The sequence below is a fragment of the Equus quagga genome, chromosome 1 (assembly GCF_021613505.1).
Source record: "Equus quagga isolate Etosha38 chromosome 1, UCLA_HA_Equagga_1.0, whole genome shotgun sequence".
NCBI lineage: Eukaryota > Metazoa > Chordata > Mammalia > Perissodactyla > Equidae > Equus > Equus quagga.
In genome coordinates, this window is record NC_060267.1 from 73,728,855 (window position 1) to 73,753,739 (window position 24,885).

Here is a 24,885-nt window from a genome sequence, read left to right on the forward strand (position 1 = left end):
GTGACCTCTTCCCCACTGTTCCCATGAGCAACAGGACCAGCTGCTTCTGGTGTTGCTCCACCGGCAGCCCCAAGAACTGCATGCAGAGAAACACAGCTCCTCTTGGATAGAGAGGGGTCTCATTACTTGCAGAAGACAGCAGAAGACACCAATAGAAATTCTTTGCCTTCATCTTGTTTGCCTGTTTTTGTTGTAAACTCCTTTAAAAATTTTTTCAAGTGAGGGACAAAATGGCCCAATTTGCCTCCACATCTTGCCTCTAAAATTTGATTAACTGCCTAAAATTTGAGGTTTATTAGGTCTACAAAAGAGGAGAGAAAAAGGAAAAGGAAGTTGTTTAAACTCTGAAACTGTGACTAGGCAGTCCCTCTCTCTCACTATGTATATATAAATAATATATGTATATATTTGGTCCCATATATCCCTTACTTTGTGGAGCCATCCTAGCATAGATATACTACCCAAACTAAGTTTTTAATTCTCCCAGGAACACATCAGAGATGTAGAAAATTAACAAGAACCCTATACTTCGTATTTGTATGGTTTTGCTCAACATGCAAAGGGTTTTCATAGGCTAGTTATCTTTAAGCTGGTAGAAAGAAAAACCAAAATTACAACTAAACTCTAATTTCAATTCAAAATCTATTCTGCTTTTATACTTTTGTTTTTTATTTTTTTCTTTTGCATCATGTCCCTAACACTCAAAAATAAATGAGGACTCAATACTGTTAAGTCAGCTGAGGTTGTCCCAAGAGGTTGTCCCAGAGATTTTTCTAGGGCTTTTATTAAGAGAATCAGCATAAATCCAGAGAGAGAGATTATTAACTAATTGTTAATAATCCTTATCTCTGAAGCTTGCATTAATTTTTCTTTTGTGTACTATTTCTTAGTTTATAATGTTTTCTCAAAAACTGTTTTTAGCCTGTGTAATTAAAAAATACTCACAGGAAAATAAAGAACAGAGTCATTCAGTAGTTAACACATGACAGCAGAACCTGGATGAGCGATTCTCAGCTCAGAGACAGTGGGGGAAGTATTTAACTCTGACATGATACAGTTTTTTGTATTAAGTGAACGGAGTTATACTTGCTCTTACTCATCTTCCCTTTTTACCAAGATATTAATATGTGAGACCATTTTGTAAACCAGTTTGAGCTATTTCTAGCTATTAGGTATTATTATTGTTTCTTAAAGCCCAGAATCCTTGCTTTTCTTGAACTTTCTTAGTGCTATCATCGACCAGGTTCCCTAAGAGCTGGGGTCATGTGATATTTCTCTGGGTATTTTCTCAACCTTACCTGGCCCAAGTTTTCATGGAGGTTTTTGTGTGTGTGTGTTTTCTTATTCAAGGCCGTCATTTTAAAAATCTTCAACAAACTACAAGTAATGCAATAAAACTCACGTTGGCTAATTAGGAAAAGGCTAGTATGAATTACAGGAGGATTCTATATTACGGAACATTATTTTAAAATATAGTATTTCTCGAAAGTTCATTGTTTTACCTGAATGAGTTATATCACATTTAATAGATTTGCTTTAAAGACTAGTCAATGATGGTTTCTACTTAAAGAATCAATTTTTCAAATTCAAATGGAGTCCCTTAATTTAAAATTTTCCTACAAATTCCAATTGGTTTAGTTTTCTTATCTTAAGATCCTTTATATAAAGACAATAAAATGCTAAATTCCAACAGTTGTACAAATCTAAATGAGAATATAAGTTAAGAGGTTTGTGTCATTGTTACAATATAAATGTGACGGAAGGCATAAGAGTACGTTGAGACCATTACAGTGCCTACACATAATAAGTGTTCAATAACTATTTGTCAGGTGAGTATAGGAGTTATTATTATAATTCCCGGCATTCCATTAAGGGGGCAGTGGATATGTGAAGAGAGTACTAGCAGCATTTTCCATTCTCCTTATTGTCCTCTTCAGCTGTTATAGCAGATAAGCTTTTAATCTTATTTTTGTGCTAGCACTATAGGATTTAGTTTTTTGCACGTATTAACATGCCCATTAATATTATTACCCAATAATATTACCCATTAACACACAATAATCTGAGTCCAGAATAATTACTTACATCACTCTACAGATTAGGACACTGGGGCTCTGAGGGACCAGACGACTTTCCCCAAGATGTGATGAGAAAATAGAAAAGCTAAAGATGTTGCTTAGCTCCTCTGAGATCCATATCCTGTGCTTTCTCCCCGATACGTGGCTTTCTTTTTATTCTTTAATGGAATGCTGGGAAGATGCGTGAGTGAGAGATCTGAGTGTGGAAGGTGTTGCAAAGATGGATATGTTCCACAAAATTCAGGTATTTAACTATCATAAGCTGCAAGCTTCTTGGATCAGAGCAATTATTATGCTTAATCATTTGTTAATCATCATGATGAATACGTTTTTTAGATGTATTTATTTGCTTAAATCAACTTATTTGTAAGAAGCGTATGAGGCAGCTTAACTAAGAGTAGTCAAATTCTATTTTTAATGTAAATAATAAAAATACTTAAATCTATTCAATCCTTGATAGTTCCCAAAGCTTTCCACATCCATTATCACATTTGGTTTTCCTACGAGCCCTCTGGAGTAGCTGGAGGTGATATGATTATAGCTGGAAATGAAGACAATATTCAGATGAACATTTCCACCAATTTGCTAATACAATCTTCTCCTATTTCTGTGATGCAGATGTGGAAACCAACAACAAAAAAAAAATAGCAGACTGAATGCTAAGAAATAGCGTGTGATGGGAACTTGTTCACTGCCTCTTTCAGTAAACCACAGAAAGATAACAAAGGCTACTGCGCCCAGTACAGAGGGGAGGTGTGTAATGCTGTCCTGGCAAAAGATGCTCTTGTTTTCTTCAACAACTCCTACGCAGACCCTGAGGAGGCTCAAGAACTACTGGTCCACAGCGCCTGGAATGAACTGAACACAGTGAGCCCGTTCTGCCGGCCAGCTGCTGAGGCTTTGCTGTGTAACCACATCTTCCAAGAATGCAACCCTGGAGTAGTACCTACTCCTATACCCATTTGCAGGTAAAATTTAAAAAAATAAATAGATGGGAAAATTCCATTTGTCTGTCTGCAAACAGGAAGCATTTTCAAAAGAGGAAGTTGTCATGTGCAATAGTAAAGGCAAAGCTGGCTTTTGTCCAAAATAGAAAGTCATTAATTGGACAAAATTCCTACCATATAAATCACTGATGATACGTTATAAAATAAGGGCCCTGAGCTTCTAGAAAATGTCATAAAAGGTATAATATTTATTACCCTTGTTATGTTCACATAATCATATTCATAAATATCCCTGCTTTCTATGAAATAAAAGATGAAATCCTAAACTAACATGGACCTCATTAGCGAGCCAAAATAAAGAAGATAAAGACTACATTTCAAGTGTTTCAGCGTTATTTGCCAATAAATGAGATCTTGGTGAGTATTTCAGAATATTATTTTAAAATACATTCTACCTAATAATCTAATTTAAGTCCTGATGCTCTTGTCTCACTTTTTTGGGGGGGTTGGGGGATAGGTTATAAACTGATATTTCTTTAAAAACCCCATACTCTTTAAATACTGAAATTCATAAATCTGTGTTCAATAGAATTATCTTTGCCTTTATTTACTTCTTATGTAGAAAAGACAAAGTTCCAATCCTGTTTGTGTTCTTGGCTAAACTTCAGTTTTCTCATCAGTAAAATAAGAGTTGAGAGGATTAAAGGATAAATTGCTCCCATGGCATATATTAGAAACTAGATAGACATTGTTTTCTTTTGAAGAAAACACATGAAAACTACCAACACAGCACATTTCCACCTCTGTTTTGATAAAACCAGGAACTATTTAAATATTGAAATAACTGTAGGGCATTCTATTTAGCATAAAAGGACTACGGTGAGAGCATTAAAATAGAGTGCTCTATTCCTCAACTTACTGCAGATTCTGAGGGTTTGGAGACATTCTAAGAGTAATATAATTTGTTGTTGCTTCCCCTAAGAAGATTATATTTTCGTCAGACATGACAACTAAGTATCTCTCAAGGAAAAGCCAGAATGAAAATCAAATTCTATCTTGTATGCTAGTACAAATAAATTTATGGAGTAACTTGCAAACATTTATGTCTTAAGTTTACCTGAATGGGCCTTAAATGATCTTTTTAAGATTGAAAATAATTTAGCTTTTTTGTTTCTTTAGGAAAAAACCCTTTCATTGAGATTTCAAATTTATTAGAATAGCATAGTTAATTATCTCCTAAATCTGTAAGTCGTTTGTAGTGTACTTTAAATTTTTTTCTTAATTTCAATTATTTAGATAAGCATTTTTTATTTGAAAATTGTTTCTATTTTGTGTGTGTGCGTGTGCGCGTGTGTGTGTGTGTGTGTGTGTATGTGTGTGAGGAAGATTGGCCCTGAGCTAACATCTGTTGCCAGTCTTCCTCTTTTTGCTTGAGGAAGATTGACCCTGAGCTAATGTCTGTGCCCATCTTCCTCTATTTTGTATGTGGGATGCCACCACAGCATGGCTTGACAAGCAGTGTGTAGGTCTACACCTGGGATCCAAACCTGTGAACTGTGGGCTGCTGAAGTGGAACATGCCAACTTAACCACTATGCCACCAGGCTGGTCCCGTTTCTTTTTATTTTTTTTAAAGATTGGCCCTGAGCTAACATCTGTTGCCAATCCTCCTCTTTTTATTTTTTCTCCCCAAAGCCCCAGTACATCGTTGTATATCCTAGTTGTAGATCACTTTAGTTCTTCTATGTGGGATGCCTCCACAGCATGGCTTGATGAGCAGTGCACAGGTCTGTGCCCAGGATCCGAACGGGTGAACCCCAGGCTGCCAAAGCAGAAGACGTGAACATAACCACTTGGCCACATGACCAGCCCCTTTTTTTAAATTCTTTTTTTTTTCTGAGGAAGATCAGCCCTGAGCTAACTACTGCCAATCCTCCTCTTTTTGCTGAGGAAGACTGGCCCTGAGCTAACACCCATGCCCATCTTCCTCTACTCCATACCTGGGATGCCTACCACAGCATGGCTTTTGCCAAGCGGTGCCATGTCCACACCCAGGATGTGAACCGGCGAACCCCGGGCCGCTGAGAAGTGGGACATGCAAACTTAACCGCTGCACCACCGGGCCGGCCCCTTAAATTCTTATAGTTAAACATTTTATTCACTTTGGGGTCAGAAAATATAGTCTAGAAGTTTTCACATTTTTGCATTTTATTGAGATCTTCTTTTCTCTCATATATAATTAATAATTATTTAAAAAAATTAGACATTTAAGAAAAGACATTTCTGCTTTTAAGTTACAAAATTCATGTATTATGTATATATTAGTATAATTGGTAATTAAATTGTCCAGTCCTTTCTGCTCTTAAGTGAGTTTTGTCTATTTGATTCAATAGTTCAATAGTGATGCAGTAAATCTTTTCATGATTGTTTTTTCTAAGAATGTTTCCTTGCAATTCTGGCAACTTCTGCTTTTTGCACCAATAACATTTGAAATAAAAGTTAATAACTAGTAAGTTTGCTCTTCAGATGTTCTTACTTAATGCTTCCTTGCTTTCTTATCATGTCTTTCATAATGGTTTTTGTTTGCCTTTAGCTTTCGAAGTGGTTCAAACCATTTCATTCCACCATTTTGTATTCTACTTCCAGTTATTCATAAGATTTTTAAATGCATACTCTTGCTCATCATTTTCTAACCATAAACAGCCATTCGATAATTCATGCCTCTTTCCATGAATAACAAGGAATTCCATTTATTCCACAAATATTTATTGAGCTCTTACTGGGCTCCAAGCACTGTTCTAGGTCATTTGTCCATGGGGTTTACATTCCAGCAGGAGAAGTCAATGAGCAAGAGAAATAAATAACTTCTATACTACCCAAGAAGGTGTTAAGTGTCATAGAAGAAGAAAAAATGAGCACCAATCTAGGGGAGATGAGGAGTGCTAAGGGTAGGGGAGAAAATTGTAATTTAAAAATAGAGTCTTGAGGGTCAGCCTAATTAACTTAGCATAATTTTACTGGGTCCTCCACACTTGCTCTCTGAAACGTTATCTGGAATTATAAGCAGGTTAGTATTATTCAATTATGTTTTATTTGCATACGCTTAATTTTTGGACCATTATTTTCAGCTTCTCCATTTGATTGCATAATCACATACACAGGTGCCTGAAGGAGCTCTTCACGTCCCTTATCCCTGATGCTCACAGTGACTCACTTCATAGAAAATATTCCCTTCTCTTAAATTCTCAATTTTGACTTATCTCTCATTCAGCTAGAGTAGGTGTTTTTTAGAAGATTACATGTAGAAAAAATTTTTTTTCTGTAATCTTATAAATACATGTTTTTCACTGGATATTTAAGTCTTGTGTTACCTTTAATTTTCCTCAAAACTCTGTGCACTCTGACCTATTGTTTTTTGGGTGTTGTAATGAAGAACATATAAGGCCATCCTGAATTTTATTCATTTGTAGGGAATAATTTTCTCTTGCCAGAGAGTAAAAAGATTATTTCTTTAACCCTTGAGATTCAAAATATTTGTAAAATTCATCTGGGCGTAGATCTCTTTTCATTATGTTCTTTCCTATAAGTAATATAAAAAGTAATGGATAATATGCTTTGATTATCAGTTTTATGTCCATTTTATCTAAAGAATGTTTTCATATAGTACATCATTGACTATTTTCTGTTTTTTATGTGCTCTGGTTTTCTTGTTGGGAAACATTATTATTTACACTTAGGATTTCTCACTTGTTTCTGCCTCTTTGCTATCTACTCACACATCATTTTCATCTTTTGGTTCTTTCTTTCTGCATTCAATTAAGACTTCCAAAGTTTTCCTCTATTATTTGTTCAATTTCCTGAGGTGCCATTTCTTGACTGTTTTCCATGAAGATTTTAAATCTCTTGGTATTCATTTCACTTCTTTACAGTCTTTATTTTCTTCAATGACTACCTTGTTCAGGTTAACCTAGTTTTCAGTCTATTTTCCATTTTATCCTGATTTTTTCCCTTGTGAAAAACTCTTCCATACAGGGCATGCTTTAAAGCACGTCAATGAAAACAAAGCAAAACAAAAACACATTCTCTAATGTGTTCTTCCATTTAGAACAAGAAATCCTCCCAGGTATTTGCTTCCTCCACATAACGTGGGCTACAGAGTTTTTTCATATGTCCCACATTGCTTTTTGTGCTGAGTGCAGAAAGATGTGCCTGTGCAACTCAAAGGTGGGACCCAGGCATGAAAAAAACAAATTAAGGTATGCTCCACTAATTCTTCAGCTTCTCAGAAGCCTTGAAAGCCCCATTGCTCCCCCTTCCCTTGCAGACATATCAAGAATTCTAAATCCTGTTATTGTACCCCTGACTCCCATTGTATCCCATCACATTTGTATGCACAGCTCTTTCTTCTACCCATGCCTATTTGGCCCATATTGGCAAGTGGTTGCCTAGGAAAGCAGGAGTGTAGGCATGAGTATTGAAAAAAGACACCATTGTGGCATATATATGTATACATATATATACACACACACACGTATGTAGGTATACACACACACAATTTCCTCCTCTCTGAATCCTTCAGATATTGAATGATTGACATTGCTATTATCTTCAATTTCTTTGATAATCTTTCATTTCTTTATCTTTAATTTCATCTTTTTATTAATCACAAATATCTTAATTTGGAATTAATCAGGTTTCTCCAATATAGTCTATCCTATTTTCTGTAGGATAAGCTGGAACACATATTAATCTACAAAATTCTAATTAATCCAACTAGTCTTTATTCAGCATCTTCACTCATCATACAGCACGTGGATGAATGTAACAGCTTCATATTCAAGCAGATATTACTCTGGCTTTCTCAGATGTGCACACACTTAGCAATGGAACAGGACTCGGCGTTCTCAAGACTAGAGCCGGGTAAGGACCCATATACCCTCCTATAACCTGCCAGGAAGGTGGTACTGTTCTGTTTCAGAGAACAAAGCAGGCAGAGGCGCTGACTGTGTTCCTCAGGTCCTGCCCTTTAGCCCTGAGTTTGTAAGAAAATCTCACAGGCTGGAAAATAATCGACAGTGATCCATGACTTTTAGTATATTTGCTTCTAAAACTCTGTGTACCTTGTTTCTGTACCTTTGTAATTATTTAATTAATTTTTTTATTGTGGTAACATTGGTTTATAACATTATATAAATTTCAGGTGTACATCATTATATTTCGATTTCTGTGTAGACTACATCATGTTAACCACCCAAAGACTAATTATAATCTATCACTACACACATGCACCTAATCACCTCTTTGGCCCTCCTCCCTCCCGCTCTGGTAACCATCAATCCCATCTCTGTCTCTATTTGATTGTTTGTTGTTGTTTTTATCTTCTACTTATGAGTGAGATCATATGGCATTTGACTTTCTCCCTCTGACTTATTTCGCGTAGCATAATACCCTCAAGGTTCATCCATGTTGTCACAAATGGCCAGATTTCATCATTTTTTATGGCTGAGTAGTATTCCATTGTGTATATATACCACATCTTTATCCATTCATCCCTTGATGGGCACCTAGGTTGCTTCCAAGTCTTGGCTATTGTGAATAATGCTTCAATGAACATAGGGGTGCATGTACCTTTATGCATTCATGTTTTCATGTTCTTTGGATAAATACCCAGCAGTGGAATAGCTGGGTCGTGTGGTAGTTCTATTCGTAATTTTTTGAGGAATCTCCACACTATTTTCCATAGTGGCTGCACTAGTTTGCACTCCCACCAGCAGTGTCTGAAACATCCCTTTTCTCCACATCCTCTCCAACACTTGTTTCCTGTCTTGTTAATCATAGCCATTCTGACAGGGTGAGGAGATATCTTATTGTAGTTTTGATATCCATTTCCATGATAGTTAATGATGTTGAACATCTTTTCTTGTGCCTGTTGGCCATCTGTATATCTTCTTTGGAGAAATGTCTGTTCAGATCTTTTGCCCATTTTTTAATTGGGTTGTTAGTTTTTTTATTGTTGAGATGTATGAGTTCTTTATGTATTTTGGATATTAACTCATTATCAGATATATAGTTTGCAAATATCTTCTCCCAGTTGTTAGGTTGTCTTTTTGTTTTGTTGATGGATTCCTTTGCTGGGCAGAAGCTTTTTAGTTTGATGTAGTCCCATTTTTAAATTTTTTCTGTTGTTTCCCTTGCCTGGTCAGACATTGTACTTGAAAATATACTGCTAAGACATGTCGAAGAGCAAACTGCCTATGTTTTCTTCTAGAAGTTTCTTGGTTTCAGGTCTTACATTCAAGTCTTTAATCCATTTTGAGTGTGGTGTAAGATAATGGTCTACTTTCATTCTTTTGCATGTGGCTGTCCAGTCTTCCCAACACCATCTATTGAAGAGAATTTCCTTTCTCCATTGTATGTTCTTGGCTCCCTTGTCAAAAATTAGTTGTCCATAGATGTGTGGGTATATTTCTGGGCTCCCGATTCTGTTCCATTGATCTGTGTGTTTGTTTTTGTGCCAGTACCATGCTGTTTTGGCTACTAAAGCTTTGTAGTATATTTTGAAATCAGGGAGTGTGATGCCTCTAGCTTTGTTCTTTTTTCACAGGATTTCTTTGGCTATTTTGGGTCTTTTGTTGTTCCACATAAATTTTAGGATTCTTTGTTCTATTTCTGTCGAAAATGTTGTTGGAACTTTGATAGGGATTGCATTGAATCTGTAGATTGCTTTAGGAATTATGAACATTTTAAGTGTGTTAATTCTTCCAATCCAAGAGCACAGAATATCTTTCCATTTCTTTGTGTCTTCTTCTATCTCTCTCAGCAATGTTTTATAGTTTTCATGTACAGATATTTCACCTCTTTGGTTAAGTTTACTCCTAGGTATTTTATTCTTTTTGTTGCAATTGTAAATGTGATTGTATTCTTAATTTCTCTTTCTGCTACTCTATTGTTAGCATATAGAAATGCAACTGATTTTTGTATGTTGATTTTGTATCCTGCACTTCAACCATATTCATTTATTATTTCTAAACATTTTTTGGTAGATTCTTTATGGTTTTCTATATACGAATCATGTCATCTGCAAATAGCGACAGTTTCACTTCTTCCTTTCCAATTTGGATCCCTTTTATTTCTTTTTCTTGCCTGATTGTTCTGGCTAAGACTTCCAATACTATGTTAAATAAGGGTGGTGAAAATGTGCATCCTTGTCTGGTTCCTGTTCTTAGAGGGATAACTTTCAGTTTTTCTCCATTGAGAATGATATTAGCTGTGGGTTTGTCATATAAGGCCTCTATTATGTTGAGGTAATTTCCTTCTATACCCATTTTATTCAGAGTTTTTATCATAAATGGATGCTGTATCTTGTCAAATGCTTTCTTGGCATCCATTGAGATGATCATGTGATTTTTATTCTTCATTTTGTTAATGTGGTAAATCGTGTTGGCTGATTTGCAGATGTTGAGCCATCCCTGAATCCCTGGAATAAATCCCGCTTGATAATGGTGTATGATCTTTTTAATGTATTGTTGTATTGGACTTGCTAGTATTTTGTTGAGGATTTTTGCATGGATGTTCATCAGCAATATTGGCCTGTAATTTTCTTTTTTTGTGTTGTCCTTGTCTGGTTTTGGTATCAGAATAATGTTTGCTTCGTAGAAGGAGTTAGGAAGCCTCCTCTACTCTTCAATTTTTTGGAAGAGTTTGAGAAGGATAGGTATTAAGTCTTCTTTGAATGTTTGGTAGAATTCTCCAGGGAAGCCATCTGGTCCTGGACTTTTATTTTGGGGGAAGTTTTTCATTACTGTTTTGATATCCTTACTGGTGATTGGTCTATTCAAATTCCCTATTTCTTCTTGATTCAGTTTTGGAAGGTTGTTTGATTCTAAGAATATATCCATTTCTTCTAGATTATCGAATTTGTTGGCATATTGCTTTTTGTAGTATTCTCTTATAATCTTTTGTACTTCTAAGGTGTCTGTTGTAATTTCTCCTCTTTCATTTCTGATTGTATTTATTTGAGCCTTCTCTCTATTTTTCTTAGTGAGTCTAGCTAGAGATTTGTCAATTTTGTTTATCTTTTCAAAGAACCAGCTCTTGTTTTTGTTGATTTCTTCTATTGCTTTTTCAGTCTCTATTTCATTTATTTCTGCTCCGATTTTTATTATTTCCTTCCTTCTACTGATTTAGGGCTTTATTTGTTCTTCATTTTCCAGTTCCTTTAGATGCATTGTGAGATTGTTTATTTGACATTTTTCTTGTTTGTTGAGGTAGGCCTGTGTTGCTATAAACTTCCCTCTTAGAACTGCTTTTGCTGTATCCCGTAAATTTTGGCATGTCGTATTTTCATTTTCATTTGTCTCCAGGTATTTTTGATTTCTCCTTTGACTCCTTCATTGACCCAGTAATTGTTCAGAGCATTTTGTTTAATCCCCACATATTTGTGGCTTGTCTGATTTTCTTCCTTTAGTTGATTTCTAGTTTCATACTGTTGTGGTCAGAAAAGATGATTGGTATTATTTCAATCTTAAATTTATTGAGAATTGATTTGTGGCCTAATATGTGATCAATCCTGGAGAATGTTCCATGTGCATTTGAAAAGAATATGTATTCTGCAGTTTTTGGATGGAGTGCTCTGTATATATCTACTGTGCCCACCTAGTCTAATGTGTCATTTAAGGCCAAGGTTTCCTTATTGATCTCCTGTTTGGATGATCTATCCATTGGTGTAAGTGGAGTGTTAAAGTCCCCTACTATTATTGTGTTGCTGTCTATTTCTCCTTTTATGTCTGTTAATAATTGTTTTATATATTTAGGTGCTCCTGTGTTGGGTGCATAGATATTTACAAGTGTTATATGCTCTTGTTGGATTGTTCCCTTTATCATTATGTAGTGTCTTTGTCTCTTATTATAGTTTTTGTTAAAGTCTATTTTGTCTGATATAAATATTGCTACCCCAGCTTTCTTTTCTTTGCCATTTGCATGAAGTGTCTTTTTCCATCCCTTCACTTTCAGTTTGTGAGTGTCTTTAGGTCTGAAGTGTGTCTCTTGTATGCAGCATATACGTAGGTCTTATTTTTTTATCCAATCAGCCACCTTATGCCTTTTGATTAGAGCATTTAGTCAATCGACATTTAAAGTAGCTATTGATAAGTATGTACTTATTGCCATTTTGTTACTTTTTTTATGGGTGTTTTAGTAGTTCTTCCCTGTTTCTTTATTCTTCTCTTGCTCTCTTCCCCTGTGGTTTTACGGCTTTCTTTAGTATTGTGTTTGGGCTCCTTTCCCTTAATTTTTTGTGTATTTATTATAGCTTTCTGGTTTGTGGTTACCATGAGATTCATATATAATAATCTACTTATATAGCAATCTATATTAAGTTGATGGTCTCTTTAGTTTGACCTCTTGCTAAAAGCTCTACTCTTTTACTCCCCTCCTCCATATTTTATGTTTTTGATATCATATCTAACCTCTTTGTTTGTGTCTGTGTATCCATTACCCTCTTATCATGGAAACAGGTAATTATAATACTTTTGTCTTTTGACCTTCATATTATCTTCATAGGTGATTGATCTGCTACCTTAACTGTATTTTTGTCTTTACAAGTGATTTTATTGCTCTTTTTTTTTTGATAATTTTCTTATTCCTCTTTGTGGTCTTCTCTTTCCCACTTAAAAAAGTCCCTTTAACATTTCTTGTAAGACTGGTTTCTTGGTGATAAACTTTTCTAATTTTCGCTTGTCTGGGAAACTTTTTCTCTCTCCTTCCATTCTGAATGATAACCTTGCTGGGCAGAGTATTCTTGGCTGTAGATTTTTTCCTTTCAGCACTTTAAATCTATCATGCCACTCTCTTCTAGCCTATAAGGTTTCTTCTGAGAAGTCAGCTGATAGCCTTATGGGGTTTCCTTTGTGTGACACTTGTTGCCTTTCTCTTGCAGCTTTTATGATTCTCTCTTTAATTTTGGACATTTTAATGATAATGTGCTTGGTGTGGGCCTCTTTGGTTTCTCTTGTTTAGTGCTCTCTGTACTTCCTGTACCTGGATGTCTGTTTCCCTCCTTAGGTTAGGGAAGTTTTCAGCTATTATTTCTTCGAATAGATCCTCTGCCCCTTTGTCTCCCTCTTCTCCTTCTGGGACAACTATACTATGAATGTTAGTGCACTTTATGTTGTCCTAGAGGTCCCTGAGACTGTTCTCATTCTTTTTAATTCTTTTTTCTTTTATCTCTTCAGCTTGGGTGATTTCCTCTAATCTTTCGTTCAGCTCACTGATTCATTCTTCTGTATTGTCTACTCTGCTATTGAGTCCCTCTAGTGATTTTTCAATTCCAGTATTGTGTTCTTCATTTCTGATTGGTTCTTTTTTATATTTTCCAATTCTTTGTTGAAGTTTTCACTGAATTCATCCATTCTTCTCCCAAGATTAGTGAGCATCCTTATAACCTTTGTTTGAACTCTTCGTCAGGTAGGTTATTTTTGTTTTGTTTAGTTCTTTTTCTGGTGTTTTATTGTTCTCTTACTTGAAACATATTCCTTTGCCTCCTCACTTTGCCTCTTTCTCTGTGCTTATTTCTGTGCATTAGGTAGGTCAGCTACGTCTCCTGATCTTTGAAAGGTGGCCTTATGTAACACATGCCTTATGAGGCCCAGCAGTATGCTTCCCTCTCATCACCAGTTCCAAATGTTCCAGGAGTGACCCCTGTGTGGGCTACACGTGTCCTTCTGTTGTGGCAGAGTTGCTCTTGCTGCAGGTGCCCAGGGAGGATAGGCTGTTCCCCTGGCCAACTGGTTGTAATGCTCAGCTGTGTGTGGCTGCTATGGATGCTTCAGTCACTTTATTGGGCATGGGGAGCCCCAGCACAGTTGGCTGCAAGGTCTAATAGCACATTCCTGGTCCAGTTTTTCTGTTAAGTGAGTAGGCCCCCAGTGTGGCTGGTCTCAGGGGCTTACAATTGCTGTAGGCCTCTGGCCTGCAAGGCCATTGTCAGCTCTCTCAAGATTGCAGCTGACTGGGGCTAGCCCCAGGCATGGGAAAACCCAATTTTTTCAGGCTTTGGAAGGTGGGGCCAATCCCCTGTGTAGCTGTTAGAGAAGCACAAGTCTGCTGCAGCTCACAAGCCCCACTGCCCACAGGGCCACACACACCATCAACAAAGTCCTGCCCCACATGCCTTCCTGGGCCCCCTGAAGTGGATCCAGGCACCCCACAGCAGAGGCCCCACACATTCCACCAATGCCCCGTACACTCCACCTGCTCCTTATGCATGCATGTCTTGCCCTGGAGAGGCAGACCCACTTGCCTGGCTGCAGAGGATCCAGGCACCCAGCCTATGCAGGCCCACAAGTTGCTTGAGAGCTTGCCATTGGGTAGGGCCAGATCCTAGCTCAGGCTGCCTCCCCTGGCTGAGATAGATTAAATCAGCTCTCTTGTGGGTAGGACAGACCCTGGTCTAACATGACAGGGGAAGAACTCTAATGACATCCGCCAGCATCTGCGTAAGCATGCCTATACTGGGTCACAATAATGGCTGCTGCCAATGTCTCAGTCCCTGGAGATGTCTCACCTCTCACTGAGATGCACCCAGAGCCTATCATGTGAATCTCTTCACCAAAGGACTGTGTACCTTTCTTTCTGGTGATTTTAGGGTTTTTCCTGAAATGGGTGAATTTGTGCATGGGCCCTTTAAGAGCAGGATTTTTTTCCCCTTATGCCCCATAGCTTATCTAGGGTGTTCCCCATTGTTGTTAGTAGCTAGCAAAGCCAGATATTTTGACACTCGCCTCAGTTGTGCTGAGTCCAAAAGCTGCTTATAGTGGTAATGCTCCCCCATTCAGATTCCCTCTCATCCAGGGAAGGCTTCGTACCTTAGGATTGCTCCTGGCTGGCCATGAAGCACCGCAGTTTGTAAAGGTGGCTTTTTTCTCTCCAGAAAGCAATTTCTGCCTCTTCTACCTCAGTCAGCACTGTCCGTTGTTGCGGGGGTTCTTTTTATCCAGTTTTCAGTTCTCTCTCAGGGGTAATTGTTCCAAGAGTAGTTGTAAATTTATTGTGTCCATGGGAGGAGGTGAGTTCAGAGTCCACCTATGCTGCCATCTTGACACCAATTCCTGTAATTATTTTAAATAAGAAGTTGAGATAAAACATATCAGGCATTCCTAACTGATTACTTTTTGAACTTGAACATTCTTTTCCTTGGTAGCATTTAATTATGTTTTAAAAACAAAACAAAATAGCATTTCATCTCACAGGATAATATACTTTATCTCATAAAGTCTCACATTATTTACAATAGAAGAGTCCTTTCAAAAACACTTTTGCAAGAACAGACAAGGTACTATGATGACGTTTTGAAAATACAGAATTTAGAGGCCAGCCCAGTGGTGCAGCGATTAAGTTTGCACATTCCACTTCAGTAGCCCAGGGTTCACCAGTTCGGATCCCGGGTGCAGACCTATGCACTGCTTATCAAGCCATGCTGTGGCAGGTGTCCCACATATAAAATAGAGGAAGATTGGCACAGACGTTAGCTCAGGGCTAATCTTCCTCAAAAAAAAAAATACAGAATTTACGTTTTGTCACCAATTTGGCTTTAACATGTTATGATTCATCAAGTTTTGTTCTCCAAAAAATATTTTAGAGAATACTGCCTGGCAGTAAAGGAGCTCTTCTGTGCAAAAGAATGGCTGGAGATGGAAGAAAAGACCCACAGAGGACTCTACAGATCTGGGATGCATCTGCTCTCAGTGCCAGAATGCAACAAGCTTCCCAGCATGCACTGGGACCCCATGGCCTGTACCAGACTGCCATATTTAGGTAACTGAGTTCTCTCGAGACTTTGGAGTTAAGAGACATTTACTGTTTTGAAGAAACTAAGGTGTGAACTTAAATCTCCTAATATTTCTAGGCATTTCTAACGTTTTTTTGAGTTCTGCCTTTCTTAGCTATCTAATAACAGAATCTTACTGCCATCCTAATTTCAGAGGTAATCATAAGATTTTATTTCACTAGTCATATAATAAATTAAAGAGTATGTTTAACTGCTGCTTAAATCTTACCGTATTTCATACAGGGGGTTTTATGAGAGCTTGTAATGTTTTCTGGAATGTGAAAAGAAATGGCTAGGAAACATCTCATATTTTGTCAGAGCAGTGGAATAAGGGAAAAAAGTCCTCTTTCTTAGCCAATGAAGCAGACTTTTAAGCATGGAAAAATAAGCTACATGTTTGAAAATGCTGATCGTGCAAGACAAGGCTGAATCATTGCATGTTGCTTTAATGAATTTCGTTTGTAAGGAACTCTGTCGTTAGCCCTAACAGCTGGTTTAATTTCAAAGACGCAGTCCTTTCTCATTCGAATGCAAAGACTGTTTTCCAGTTGTATATTAAAAAACTGAAAGAGAACTTGCGTTTCTTAGTGCTCTCTCACAGATTATTTGCGATATCTGGATGCTCTTTTAAAACAAATTTTTATCCTTTCCCCTTCAGATTATAAAAAAGAAAACCTAACAAGTAAGTAATTTTTCTTATGCCCTTGAAACCTTACGTGTATGTAATTGGATTCATGCATGCGTATTTACACTCATGCTTCAGGATGTCCAGAACAGAATGTACAGCCGCTCTCAAAGGCTTTTCACAGTACTTACTCTGGGTGGATCATGAAGGAAGATCATTGAGGATCCCAGTTTACAGCTTCTAATTAGGCCATGGAGAGCACTATATTTAGTGAATGATACAAACAATATCTCCTACTTTAAGGTTATTAACCTGTCTTATCTCTTCCAGAGATATAAAATAAGCCAAATTAAAAGTGTCACCTTTTGATTTTGCATGCATGATTTTTGTACCATCGAATTATTTATATCTATATGATATTATTTATATCTAGATGAAAACAAATGTTTATTTCTTCAGTGAGCCAATTCAAGATCTTCATTTGTGACAAGAGGTCTTTCTTTTGGAAGATAGAAGTTTTTTTAAGACAGCTAGTTTCCAGTACAAAGTTTACAGGGTCAAATTAAATGGTTTTAAAAGAGTTGTCTCAAAATCCCTAGGAAAGAATTCAAGAAGGTTACTTGCAAAGGGATGTCCTGGAAACTAACTTTTATCAGATGATGCTTTAAACCTACCAGAATGCAGAAATCTTCAGAATGAAATTAGGAAAGTTTTTCATGCAAATTAACTTCCTCTGGTTTTCATGTTCTAAGGCTCAAATCATATCCATTTCCTGTGATATATATTCCAGGTTTAATGGCCTGTGCACTTGGTTAAGTGCCAGGACTTGGTTTTACCAGCTTACTTAAAGGATTAAGACTTAGAATTCTAAAAGAAGGAACTCTACTGGTCCCAACTGACTCCCTCAGAGTTAGTAAACAAGAGCAGTTATGGAAAACCCTAAAAAAGTATTATTCTGGAAGTCTGTCAAATTGTTATTCCCAAGTTGAAAGAGTGAAAAAGAAATGTTTCAATTCTTTGTCATATAAGCAACCAAAGTTTCCTTTGATTAGACTTTTAATTGATGTCTGTGGTCTTTGCTATCCTTTGATTGTTCATTCATTGAGGGTTTACTGTGTGAAAGCTGCTGACCTTCAATCCTAGATTAGATGGGAACAACGCACACAAAAAAGCATGCATATTTCTGTCCTGTACCTTGATTATAAGGATATAAGCATAAATTAACTGCAATAAACTAATTTCCTATTCTTAAAAAAAAGGTTTATGAAATCTTTTGTACATGTAAGCAAAATGAACTCCAAATGATCATTTCATCTGAACATGTTGTGAGGAATGTGTAAAAATGTGCTCCCTGAGTTAAATGCAATTATTATTAAAGAAATTGGTTTTAGCTCTTCTGGTAGATCAATAGTTGAGTAAAGAAGGCATCCTTATTAGGCAAAATGTCTCATATTCTACAGAAGCATGTAAAGCCCTCAAACATTTCAAGAAGAGTTTCTTGATTTCTGAGTAAAGTCTAAAGATTAGTACCAGTTAGTTCACTTTAAAGAATGATGAAACAGTTTTTAAAAAGTCACTAGTTTATCTTTTACATTTTTCCTTTCTCACTTGAACAGACTAGAATTTCAGTAGTTTTCATTTTTATAACTCTTTTGTTGAAGTGAGATATCTTTTTGAGCATGTAATACCTTCGTATTTTTTACATTATTTGTCTACATTTCACTATTCCTGAATTCCTGAATTCTGTGGGACTGCACAATTTTATGTATTTCCTTAAATGAGTTCTTGGGTGAGAGAGTCTCTGAATCCTTGCATATCTTCAGAATAGCTTTCTTTTACCTGGATAGCTGGGATAGCTGAAAGCTATTTAGCTAGATATAGAATTCTTATGTGACATCTCTTTTCTCTCAGTGGTCTACAAATGTGATTTCATCCTTTCCTAGCTTCTAGTTTTAGAAATGAGTAGTCTGATATGAGTCTGGTTATTTTTTCCTATAAGTAATTTGTTCTTTCTGTCTAGAAAGAACTTTCAGATTGTCTCTTTTTTCCTTGTTATCTGCATCACGGAAATCCTTTGGAACGGTGTGTTACCGAACATCTCTTTCCAATTCCACATTCAGGACTTCATGTTGGTAGCTTGTCAGCCATCACAGAAGTCAGGCTGTAGCCAGGTGATCTTTCTCAAGCAAAAAGCTGATCATGCTACTCCACTGTTTAAAACCCTCTGATGATTCTCTCCATTTACTACAGGGCAAAGTCCAAATTACTTAATTTGTCTTGCAAGGCCTTTTATGACCTAGACCTGATATCTGCGGCTTACCTATAGACACTCCCCAACTCAACAGTGGAACTTCTAGGTGCACTTTTAGAAAAGCACTACAACTGCCTGGTTTGGGCCCTGACACATGCTGTTCCTTCTTTGTGGAATACTATCTCCCACCCTGACTCCACCCCACTGCCTTCCCCCACTACAGCCTCCCACACACACTTATATGTTCAACTTCAACTACCTACTCACCCTTTACATTTAATTTAAAGATACTTGCTCTAGAAAGTCTACCCAGTACCCTTAGACCTGGAGTTGGGCTGAGGATGTTCTTAAGCATCCTGTTCTTGCCACTCTTGTAACACTTGTTACATTTTATTATAATTATCTGCTTACTAATTGTTTCCCAGTTATATGGTTTAACACAAAGATTTGTCATGTCCACCATAATATTCTTGATACCTAACAATCAATATTAATTTAGTGAATACATTAATGTATGGATGAATGAGTGAATAATACTACCCTGATGTTCAAAGAACAAGGATAAAGAGATAAAATTGATGAGAATAAAAAGTTTAAAAGGAAAGAAACTGGAGCTTCAAATTGAAAACTTGAATCCAAAGAAATAACTGATGTCGCTGTGAGGAAGGCCAGAGAAAACAGATCAGAAACAATGATCAAGGAATAACAAGACAAAACTATGCTGAAAGGAAGAAATCATTAAATCCATAGAGCAAAATTATTGTTCAAACTATGCCAATTCTTGCATTTTGAAAATAAATGTTACTAAGTGACCGTGGATTATTCTTGTAATGTCATTAAATTCTATTTTCTGATATTTTTGAGAAAAATTACCCTTATATTTACTAATGAGATTACACTGCCAGTTTTAGAAATTACATTACATTCTTTCACATGTTAAATATGGTATGAACTGCTCTGTAAAAGCCAGATACAAAAATAGTCACCTCTCCCAGTCTTTTAATGACGGCTCCTACTTTATTTTTCACCAGAGGTTTAGCTCCCCAGTTTAAGCCCCACTCTCCATCCATCTTGGATTGATTTTTTAAACTTTTGGATGACTCAATCCAAAGAAAGTCATATTGGCTTTCAAACCAATCAAAGAGGAACCTGGGCAGTCTGTTAAATTCACCATTGCTGTAATGCTTGGTAAGAAATGCTGTCATTGGTCCTTCACAGATCTTTTACTGCCGTGCTGATGTTCTCCCAGTCACAGCAGTGATGAAATTAAGCCTCCCCAGGCTTCAAAACCACTTGTTTAGCCATTGGTGTCAAGGGCGTAATCTCTGAGTCCACACCTGGACCAAGAAGTCATACATGGCACCTCCTGTAATCTCTGCTTTTACAAGGGTCCCATTTCAAATGCTTTAGGCATCTGCTGTAATAAATATTTTCTTTTGACTTCATGATGTATAATATTAATATATTTCCTTATATTAAATCATTATTCTTTTACTGTATTGCAGTCGACTGTTAATATTTCATTTTGGAGCTTTTAAATCTACATTCTACAATCTATGCATGCACGTTTGTGCTGACATTGTCAGGTTGTGATATTAATATTATCATAACTTCCTAAAATAATTTGAAAGGTTTTACTCTTACTGGAACATATTATAAAATATGGAAATTTTATCTCTTCCAAGACTGAATGTATCCATAATTCTATAAGGACGTTTAAATTTCCTGGTTGTGGCTATATTCAGATTTTCCTATGCTTCAAACTTGGTAATTAATATGTTCCTATCATTTTCCTTAAGATTTTAAAAATGTAATTGAATAATTATATATTATTTCAATTTTATGGACCTTTGAATCTATCGTCATAATTCCTTTATCTTCTTAATTTTGTATGTTTGTGCCTTTCTTATCTTTTTAAAATTAAAATTCCACTGATTAGGCTACCTTATAAATACGAATAAGACCCACTATTGACCTATTCTTTAAGTCTATAGTTTGTAGTATGTGGATTCTAACATGTTAACTTCTGCTTGTACATGGCTGTTACTTTATCACCTATTTTCCTTTGTATTCTGAGTTTTTGTTTCTTTTCCAAAGTCTTGATTTAAATGTTTAGTTCATTCATTTTCATTCATTCTATCTAATGGAAAGAGAGAAACTTACGAGTTTATCATTGAGCACAGCTTTGGCCAAATCTCATACACACTATTAGGAAGTTATTGTCTAATCTGTCTCAACGGCTACTTTTTACTCTTTGATTGAAAAGTTATTGAATTTTTTCTTTTGTTAGATGTCCTATTGGATTTTATTTAATCTATTGTGAATTGCATTTTGGTCAAAGAATAGATCTACATAATTTTTTCTTTTGAAATTTATTGAGATTTACCTTTGTGGCCTGACAAAATATCATGTCTGTCAGTGTTCTGCAAATATTTGAAAATAAGGGTTATTCTCTCTTTTTAGGGAACAAAGTTGATTCTTCACTATTAAAACATTCTTGTCGATTATATTATTAAAATCCTCTGTATCCATGTTTTTTGTCTTTACTAAATCAACAAAAGCGTTTAAAATATAATTAATAAGGTTATTTTAATAGATATACAATGGGCTTTGCACCATACAAAGTGATGTGAGTATGATATCTTGTAATTTGCATCAATAATGCAGATTTTATGTTGTTTTATATCACATTGACCTTTCAAACAGGAGTTTGATAGAAGTTCAATTGTTAGATGAGCTAACTTTGCTCATTTCTGTCCTCATATTTTCATTCTTCGTCTTCTTCCATTCTTTTTATTCTGTTTGTAAATCAACAGTAAATATGTATTTTTATTTAGACAATCCTGACCTCAAGTATAATTTCATAAAAATATTTTATTTAAGAACTTAATAATTCCATGATTGTTGTCAGGTCATAAACAATATGTGATGTAGTGTAAAGAGCACTAGCTCAGCATCTGCATTTGTCTTGGAAAAAATATTTCCTTTCTCTGAGTCCCATCTTTAAAATTCTGTGATTCTATAAACTGGATTTGCTTACAACTGGACCTCACTGGATTCTTACAATTGGACTTTATAGATAGATAACCAGGAAGAACCTGATACATAAAACCATAGTCTTAAAATTAAATTCAGTTTACTGATTGCTTGAATACAAAAATTGCTTCTTAAAAGTTTAAGACTTGGGGGCCAGCCTACTGATGTAGTGGTTAAGTTTACCCGCTACACTTTGGCAGCCTGGGGTTTGGGGGTTCAGATCCCAGGCACAGACCTACAACACCGCTCATCAAGCAATGCTGAGGTGGCGTTTCACATACAAAATAGAGGAAGATTGGCATGGATGTTAGCTCAGGGCCAATCTTTCTCACCAAAAGAAAAATGTTTAAGAATGAATGAAAAGAATTATTGTTTACTTACAGCATTCCCGCCAATGCCGTCCTCAAAGCCCAGTGTGGACATTCCAGATTTGCCTTCCTCCTCCTCTTCCTCCTTCGCTGTCTCACCTACATACTCCATGACTGTAATAATTTCCATCATGTCCAGCTTTGCGATATTTGTGCTTCTTACCATAACTACTCTTTACTGCTGCCGAAGACGAAAACAATGGAAAAATAAGAAAAGGTGAGATTCTGATTTAAGCTAATCACATGTAGTAATATTTTAAAATCTACATATTTTATACTGGAATTGATGATGGGAGGAGGAATATTGATAACACTGCCAGTCTCTTTTTGACATCCATTGCCTTGCTTTAAAATTAAGTACCCCCACCACAATCTTTAAAAATATCAATAACTTTTTGCATAGGATCACATCTCCTAAAGCTAATTTTTCACAGCAGATAGAATCTAAACAATCATTTGGAAGAATATGGCTATTCCTGCTCCCCATCTTCCCTCTCAGCCCCATTGCCACTGCTAGATTGGGTAGTGACAAAATTCCTGAGAAAATGTGCCTTTTGACTCCAGATCAAACAAGATACTTCTTACTCTAGAACCGAAGAATCTTTGTCCACCTTAGTATAATTTCTTTTGTTTCCTCCTTAATGTCATATCTCTTTAGAACCTAAGTATGAGTACAAAGCTCTCACCTGGTCCTGAGCTCATTGTTGGTCTTACCTGTCTTATCTGCAGAGAATCAGCAGCAGTAACCCTCACTACTCTTCCTTCTGAGCTCTTGCTAGACAGACTTCATCCCAACCCCATGTACCAGAGGATGCCACTCCTTCTGAATCCCAAATTGCTCAGTCTGGAGTATCCAAGGAATAACATTGAATATGTGAGAGATATCGGAGAGGGAGCATTCGGGAGGGTCTTTCAAGCAAGGTAAAGTTACCAATGTAAAAATCTCTCCAGTGAAATATGCTGCATCTGAAAAGCTACCAGACCATTATCTGCTGTCTATACAGCGTGTATAATAGTTATTAACAAATTAGCTCGGTCTTCACATCGTTGACCTTATTTGTATTGAGTACTATACTTTGAATCTTAATTTTCCCTCTGTGCTGGAAAATAGGGTAGTGTGTATATGGAGAGAATCTTCATTCATGTAGCATTCAAATTACAAGCAGTTAGCAAAATTTAATCATGTTTCCTTTTCAGAAAATAATTTTCTCATATGTTTTCAATCATAATTTCTTGCAGTTTTTAGTAAATAATTCTGAAATTTACTTCTCTTCCATTTTCTCTTGCTACATTCTCCACTGCATTTGAAGTTTACTTCAAACTAGTGTTTCCGTTTAAGAACTCAGAGCCTGACATGTGTAGATATTAAATAGATGTTCATGGGATGGCAGAACAGAAAAGGGAAAAAATAATACAAAAATGTCAGAAAACAATGAACTCCAGAAATGAGTATGCATGAAGGCCAACACTAGCCCATTTAATGTCTTTGTGTGTATTGGAATAAAATACCCTCTCTGCGCAGATGTAGCTCATGGACACACAGCTGAGCCAGAGAATACGGATTTGGTTTTAATCACCACTTATGACTTTGCCCTGGTGCTCTTGGGCAGGACACAACCTTACCTCCACTCATAGTGGCCCTGGTATGGAGGTTACGTGATTAATGAAAATCTCACACAAATCCTTATTGGGAACCAAAAATATGCAAGGCACCATTTTAGGCCCTTTGGGGATATAAAATGAATAAATCATGGTTCCTGCCTTCCAGGAATTTAGATTCTGGCCAGTGATATAGGGGTTAGCATGGTGATGATAATCTCATTGGATCTGCGCACTTTAGAATTCCTGTAATTTATAAATAATGCATTTTTCAAACTTAATCTACGTTGAAAATAGTCCTTGCAAGTTTATTAATTGGAGTCAAGGCGTTTTAAGTACAATCTACTCTTGGCATCTTTATTTGATTCTGTGGCTCTGGGAAAGGCTGCATAAGCTGGGGGATGTGTATGAATGTGGGTGGATACAAAGTAAGTATGTATAATGTTCCTGTTCTTTGATTTCTTTCTAAATAAATGTAACTCTCAGGGCTCCAGGCTTACTTCCCTATGAACCTTTCACCATGGTGGCAGTGAAGATGCTCAAGGAGGAAGCCTCAGCAGACATGCAGGCCGACTTCCAGAGGGAGGCAGCCCTCATGGCAGAATTTGATAACCCGAACATTGTGAAACTCTTAGGTAGGGAAATATAAATAAATGAACTTATTGTATCCAAAAAGAGAGGCTTTCCGAGTTTGTCTCCTTCATACTTAAGCTTTTTCCTTTACTCTTTGACCAAAGAGATGTCTCTGCTCCTTTCCATATAATATTTTCTGTACCAGGGAGTGAAACATTTCATTAAATAACCTAGTTCAAAAAATTGGTTTTTTAAATTGCTTAGAGAAATATATTGTAATTTCTTTAACTTTCTCTCTAGCATATATAAATAAGAATGATGGCTAAAGTCCCTGCAATTAAAAACTGACCCCAGAACAAATAAGCCAGGATAATGCTATTTTTTATTTCTCTTTCTTTTTTGGACAGAGACTTCTAATTTTTGCCTGAAAAAGAAATAGATCCAATAATCTATTTTTACAATGACGTGAAATTGTGCTCAATTGATCCAACCCTCCAAGATGTCCAGGTTCTGTCTCAAATATAGCAAGAATTTAAGATTTTCAAATGTCCTCTAGGCACTAAATCTGAGTCTATATTAGCAT

General features: G+C 36.4%; 1 protein-coding gene across 9 annotated transcripts in view; it reads left to right on the forward strand.

The window, feature by feature from the left end:
• Positions 1–24,885, forward strand: part of MUSK (muscle associated receptor tyrosine kinase) — a 116,542-nt gene that overhangs the window by 86,483 nt on the left and 5,174 nt on the right. For 7 of the 9 annotated variants that reach the window (XM_046644929.1, XM_046645007.1, XM_046644845.1 and 4 more), the window contains 6 exons: positions 2,783–3,046; positions 15,662–15,837; positions 16,509–16,532; positions 22,146–22,347; positions 22,860–23,051; positions 24,216–24,364. In XM_046644929.1, the coding sequence (XP_046500885.1) occupies positions 2,783–3,046; positions 15,662–15,837; positions 16,509–16,532; positions 22,146–22,347; positions 22,860–23,051; positions 24,216–24,364 (1,007 nt within the window). The remainder of the gene's footprint in view (positions 1–2,782; positions 3,047–15,661; positions 15,838–16,508; positions 16,533–22,145; positions 22,348–22,859; positions 23,052–24,215; positions 24,365–24,885) is intronic. The other 2 variants (XM_046645132.1, XM_046645453.1) reach the window with 1 other exon arrangement.